The 6,783-nt window shown below is 42.6% G+C and overlaps 1 protein-coding gene across 1 annotated transcript; it reads right to left on the reverse strand.

Annotated features, from left to right (window-relative positions):
- Positions 1–53: 53 nt before the first annotated feature.
- LOC134640667 (odorant receptor 131-2-like) lies at positions 54–977 on the reverse strand. The gene has a single exon (XM_063492570.1). It carries the CDS (start codon positions 975–977, stop codon positions 54–56), a length of 924 nt encoding a protein of 307 aa, XP_063348640.1.
- Between the last annotated feature and the right edge of the window lie 5,806 nt (positions 978–6,783).

The following is a 6,783-nucleotide window of genomic DNA, read 5'->3' on the forward strand; positions in this document are numbered from 1 at the left end:
TCCTGTATGGTCTGAGGAAATATGAATGGCAGCATTTATATTTCTGATGTAACTCAAATTATGTTTATTTTGAACAGGATGAAGTAGGCATAAGACTTTTCAGTACGAGAAAAATTTTCATCCCTGAGGCCATAGATCAGAGGACTCAAGCACCTTGGAGCAATATTAAACATAATGTAGTTAGAATATCTTACATTTATAAATAACCCGAAATCAATCTGAAGCACTGCAGTTTCAATGAATGGGCACCACAGCTGAATGAGACAGAGCAACAACTGGAAAGCATGAAGGATCACTGTTTTGAGTCCTTTATGTGTCAACTTCTTTTTCTCTCCTGATGCAGCTTTGGCCACTTTCATTATTTGAACATATGAGTATGCAATAGTGATGCCCATAATCAAGAAATAAAATTGAAACACAGCTGATCGAACATGATCCTGCCATCTGTAAAGAGTAAATGCCTCTACACTACATATCAGGGATTGCTTGTAGAACTTAAGTGAGGCAGAAGCAAAGAACATGGACAGAATAATTATAAAAGGGCCAGAGCTGACACCTTGAATGATCAGGATACAGTACATAGTGCTGCGTGTGGAGCACAGCTGTCCATGACGCAGGGGCATACAAATGGCCACATAGCGCTCCAGAGTCATTGCTGTCAGAGTAACTGGTGTGACAAAACTATACATAACCACAAAAATAGTGAAGATTATACACAACCACACTTGTATTGTAAATTCAAAATAGGTCAATATAAGCAAAACATCTGACACCAATAACAAAACACTGTCTGACAGCAGTGTTACAAAAAACAAGATGTAGCGTGCAGATGTGTGAAAGGATTCCTTTTTAACAAAGATCACAATGAGCAACATGTTGATGCAAAGGAAAATTATTACCAGGATCTGTACGACAATGACCCGGTCATCGACTGGTCGCTGCAAAAAAACATCATTTACTGAGTTGTTACCAGCCATAGAGAAGAAACATGTGTTTGAAGTACTTCTAAGAGTTCATTAAAGTTTTGTTAATAAATGTAAGATTTTCCTTTTAAAAATCAAAGTTCAAAATCAAATCCAGTGGAGAAACCTTCCATTCTGTTCCAGAGCCAAATGTCTTCTGCTGCGTTCCCTGCAGTTTTCTGAGAAATGACTGTGCATCATTAATTTGTAGCTTACAACAACTAAGAATAACAATAACACATGAAACTTCCTTCTACTGTGTTGCCATCATCCCCTAGCACCCATTCTCCTTAGCATCGATGCCTCTAAATAGGTAATTGATGGTATACTCAGGAGACTTTGTAGTAAACTCAACATAACTGACCTAAAAGAATCAAAAAGTTGTTGTTTGCTGAGGAGGCAATCACCTGTAGTTAGTGCAACAAGTAAGACTACATCCCATTATTTTGGCTTTATGTCTTAAAAACTCCTAAAGTGATGTGACTGTGACAGGTACTAGGTCTGTTGGTGAGGTATTCAGTTAAGAGAAAACTGTCCTTTCTTTACTAAGCATTGTCTCTTAAATTACCATAAATGAGAAAGTTTAAAATAGCAGAGTTTTGTAAAAAATTTTCTGCCTTTGATTATATTAAACTGTATAGAGACAAGTGCATAACACATGTAAGAAAGACTTGAAAAACATCAGACATTTATATCCTAAAACTGATCACACATAGATTGACCAGTTGGTAGGTTTACTGATGCAAGGTGTGTTTTAAAGATATGTGGCTACTTCAGCTCATCTGTAACCCACCCAGCAGAGACTTCATGGTCCCATTTGTGGCTAATATAGGTAAAAGAATTTGCTAATAACTTAAAATTCAAAACAGAGAAGAGAAGTCAGATGGAAAATGTATTGTTTTTTCTTCAGGCATTTTTCCTCACTATTCCCTCTTTTAAGTGCACATATCAATTTTTGTTGTATTTTGTCTTGCTAAAGCAGTTAATGAAAAGTGGGTAACTGTCACAGCTAGAAGCCAGAATGTGGAGTGGACCCAAAAACAAATTTAAGCCAAGAAACAGAACTTTGACGTGAACAAGGGTTTTATTTACAGTGGCATGAAGGTACAAGAGGATAAGAATATGAACTGTGAAATACAGTGAATGTGAACTAAGAACAAACTGTGACATACTAGGAAACATGAATGAAGTGGAGACTAGGAAGACAAGCTATGAGTAAACTGTGAGATGCTATGAACTAGCATGGTGTTACTGGGGTTATTAAATATGTGTATATGGGTGTATGCCTTTATTGATGAAACTTCATTTGTTATAAACCTGGTGTCCTATCCTGCATGTTTTTCAGTTAAAACCATTACTATGAACTCTATTATTTTAGGCAAAGAGTAAAACATCTGTGCTATCGCTTTAGAGAACCATCATTATTAGCAAAGGCTGATATTAGCTTGGTATAATATGAAGCTAAATGGTAAGACTGCAGTTTTACTGTAAATCAATCAAAATCCATCCATCCACTTCTGCTTATCCTTTTTCAATTCAATTCAATTCAATTTTATTTATATAGCACCAAATCACAACAGCAGTCGCCACAAGGCACTTTATATTGCACAGTAGATCGTACAATAATAGATAGAGAGAAAAACCCAACAATCATATGACCCCCTATGAGCAAGCACTTTGGCAACAGTGGGAAGGAAAAACTCCCTTTTAACAGGAAGAAACCTCCGGCAGAACCAGGCTCAGGGAGGGGTGGCCATCTGCTGCGACCGGTTGGGGTGAGAGAAGGAAGACAGGATAAAGACATGATGTGGAAGAGAGACAGAGATTAATAACAGATATGATTCGATGCAGAGAGGTCTATTAACACATACTGAGTGAGAAAGGTGACTGGAAAGGAAAAACTCAATGCATCATGGGAATCCCCCGGCAGCCTACGTCTATTGCAGCACAACTAAGGGAGGATTCAGGCTCACCTGGTCCAGCCCTAACTATATGCTTTAGCAAAAAGGAAAGTTTTAAGCCTAATCTTAAAAGTAGAGATAGTGGCCGTTTCTCAATTCTCAAGTACGCGAGTACGTACTCGCGTTCTCGGCGAGTACGTACTGGCCGAGAACGCACGGGAGTACGGACTCGCCGAGAACGCGAGCACGGACTCGCGATTTGTACAATTGGAACACCAGCATACGTGATGATGTCACAGGTCCGGAGTTTCTACTGCCGTCCCCTCTTAATTTAACTGTGAGTAACATGTTATCAGGGCTCGCAAAATTTCAAAATCCTTGGTAGCCCTTCGGGCAGGCACTCTTCAGTTTTTGGTAGCCCAAAATAAATTTAAGTAGCCCGAATAAAAAAAAAAAAAAGAGGACAATTTTTTGATTGATGTTTTGTTTCCTTTACAATATTATACTTTAATGTATAATATTGTAAAGGAAACAAAACATCAATCTAAAAATATTTAAAACATAAATTACAACAACAATTTCAACCATCAACTCAAATATTTGGTCCTAATTGAACAGAAATTTCTATGAACTTGCAAGAACTGTGTACAACATGAATCAGTCTGTGTCAGATCCTGAATTTGAAATTTCCACTGAAATCACGGGTAAGAGGCAAGTGGAACCAAGCAGTGGTAGTTCACTCTTTGCAACATAGTACCCTATTCTAAACAGATTTTTCAGGACTTCTTGTTATGCTTGGTTTACTTTTAGTATGCTTTTTGCAATTGGTGTTTGTTCTTGGAAAGATACTGCAGACTGAGCAATAATGTATTTCTTGCATTTCTCATGGGTTCTGATGGGGTCTTTCTGAAAATGACTGGTCCCAGTAACAAAGGCGCTTGTCGACTCAGAAATCGAGGGAAACTCACAACACACCCGGCAGAACATTATGTTATTTAGCTCGTCATATTCCAGCCACATAAATTCTTTTGTCCATGAAACCAAAAAAGCTGCGCTTTCTTTTTCCCTCATTGTCTGATTTGTCATAACTTTTCCGTTTTGTGGTCGGCTTTTCTTTGGCTGCCCCTTCTTCACCCTGACCTCTCTTGTTTGGCTCTGCAGAACTAAAATACCTGCCTAAAGCCATCTGCTCTTACACACATACTTACCTAACGATCAGCAATTCTCTGCGCAATCAACCTCTATCACATGTTTAAGCTTGCTGCAGGAGATTTCACTTGTCATGTTTGATAGTAAGCTAACAATTAATAAGACGATGTCAGAGGAATTGGTGCGCAGTTAATCTGTGACTTACCAATTAGTGGTGCCGCTCTCTACACACAGTTCGCGCGATCGCAAAGTGAAAGTAAAAGCAAAAAACAAGCGCAAATTCAAACGCAATTTCAATGTGTCACATATTGACAGTGGCTCATCGATGCCGATGACATAATTCATGTTAGTGGACACTCAATACTATAGACAGCTGCTGGGGTTTCTTTAACCTGAGTAGTGAGAAGACCACGAGCGGGGGGGGGGGTTGAAAACGATGTGCCGGGAGTCCGCTGTTGAGTTTCGGACGAAATGCATTCTGGGATATTTAGCTGTACCAAGTCCACACCGATGCATGCTCGATAAAACGGGCGGAGCGAGAACACATCCGGGACTTTTTCGCGTTCTCGGCTTGATGCGTACTTCGAAATGGAACAGTACTTGGTCTCCGACTGATGACGTATCACGAGTACACGAGAACGCAAGTACGCACAAGTACGCATATTGAGAAACGCCCAGAGTCTGTCTCCCGAATCCAAACTGGAAGCTGGTTCCACAGAAGAGGGGCCTGAAAACTGAAGGCTCTCCCTCACATTCTACTTTTAAATACTCTAGGAACACCCCCGTTCTCTGCGGCCTGCTGGAGCGGGGGGGGCTAGGAGGAGGAGTTGGCCGTCCAACTGGGGTCTGGAATGTGGGGCCTCCCTGCTGCTGCCGAGTCGGGGCGGTCTGCTTCTCCCCACCGCAGGGAAAAAGGTAACACCACCTGGGTCTGGGTGCAGTTTCCCCCTCAAGGGGCAAGGGTACCTAGACCCGGTTCTTAGAGTGCGCTTGGGGAGTGTGATTGTGTGTACAGCGTCTCTTTATGTCTGTCTTCATGTTGGTTGAGTGTGGAGTAATTGCCTATGAGAGCATGAGGGTGGGAATGGATGTTTGTATCTGTGTGTGCCTGTATGTCTGTGTCTATATGTCAGGTTGGGTATTAGACGCCACCTCTCTGGGGACATCTCAGGCCCTCCAAGGTTTGGAGGCCTATCTCCCCCCACCACTTCCCCTGCCAGTGGCAGACGCCCTCAGACATCGGTGCGTTGGTGGTTCTTTGTGTCCGGGGATGGGCGCCCAGGTACACACCGGCTCACTCCTTGGCGGCTGCTTGTCGGGGCCTGGAGCCTGGGGCTTGCTCGGGCCACTTCGGAGGTGGGGTGCCCTCGGCCTCTCGGCCTGGGGCTCGGTCACTCAGGCACAGCTGGCTGCCGGCGGAGCTCACGGGCACGTCACTGCAACCCCCCCTGGCTTCTGCGGCTGCTGAGTGACCCCTCATCTGGGACTCTCCTCAGCTCTTTCTGGGATAGTGGCGCGGCTGCCCCTCTGTTGGTCTTCCTTGGTCTCTTGTGTTCTGGGGGCCTCTGGATGTCTGGAGTTTTGATCTCCTCCATACCTGCTTCATGCCCTGGAGGACGGGGCAGTGGCCCCCCACACCCTCTAGCAGATCATTACATGAAGGAACCCTTTAAAAAAAACAAGCGCGTCCATGCTCACAGGTGTACACACGGGTGATCACACACACAAACTACACCCTTTTTGGCTCCTACCTCAAAGCACACTGTGCGCTGTCGATCTTACGTGCTGCACAATAATGATAATATTTTGTATTTACTGTCATATTCCCATATATCATTGTGATGTTGTTTATTCTATTACTCTTGTTTTCTTCTGCTTGTTTTCTTTTTTCTTTCTCAAAAGGTGATCCAGGTGATCGATATATGTATTTTTTGTCTGCTAATTCTGTTGGTTTTTGTTTTTTGCCCTTTTTCCCCGTCCCTCTTAGCTGTTTTTCTTTCCCTCTTTCTTTCTCCCCTTTCTTTCCCCCAGTCAAGTCTGTCCCGTATTCAGCAAATGAAAATAAAATAAACAATAAAAGGTGAATCAGATGGACCATTACGGCAAGGCTGGGATGGTCAATTTGGTAAAGTAAATCCGTTGGGCATCTTGCTTCGCCTTTACACAATAATTCTGATGGCAAAAGAGCCAAACGGGACAGGCAAAAAAGAAAAAAGAAAGGCTGCTCCAATTGAACTTATTGTTTCGGAGGAAAACACAAACACAGCGTACAGTCGACTCTTAATAGCATACTTACAACTGGGCTCGTCAGGCACTCTTCTTGGCTGCAGTGGTTATTATTATAATATTTACATGCTTCCAGCTCCCGTTTCTGCTCGATGACAACTTGTACTTTTCCACTCACCTTTTTCTCCCTCCTCGCGCTCACAGACACATAACGGACATGGCAGTCCATTCTCCCTGCCCATGATGCTACATTCTTTAGTGCTATACCTGTAGCATTCTGCCTATTAGCTTAGCACAACAACAACAACAAAAAGGCACTCTCTCACCCAGGAAACACGCAGAGAGAGAGCGTCACCCTACAACCATGGCAACCATAACTTGCCGCGTCGTACAACAGAACATAGCTGTCAAACAAAACCCAAACAGTCCTGACCCGCCACAATATGAAACAGGAAAGTACCGCCGTGTAATCCATTTATTTCAACAAAGTAACTGTATTCTAAATACCACCTTTTTAAACCGTAATTGTAACGGAATACAGTTAC

This window comes from Pelmatolapia mariae, linkage group LG14 (assembly GCF_036321145.2).
Source record: "Pelmatolapia mariae isolate MD_Pm_ZW linkage group LG14, Pm_UMD_F_2, whole genome shotgun sequence".
NCBI lineage: Eukaryota > Metazoa > Chordata > Actinopteri > Cichliformes > Cichlidae > Pelmatolapia > Pelmatolapia mariae.

What these genes read in the sequence shown, in the direction of transcription:
- LOC134640667 (XM_063492570.1), bottom strand. Translation starts at nt 977, where the DNA reads ATGGCTGGTAACAACTCAGTAAATGATGTTTTTTTGCAGCGACCAGTC.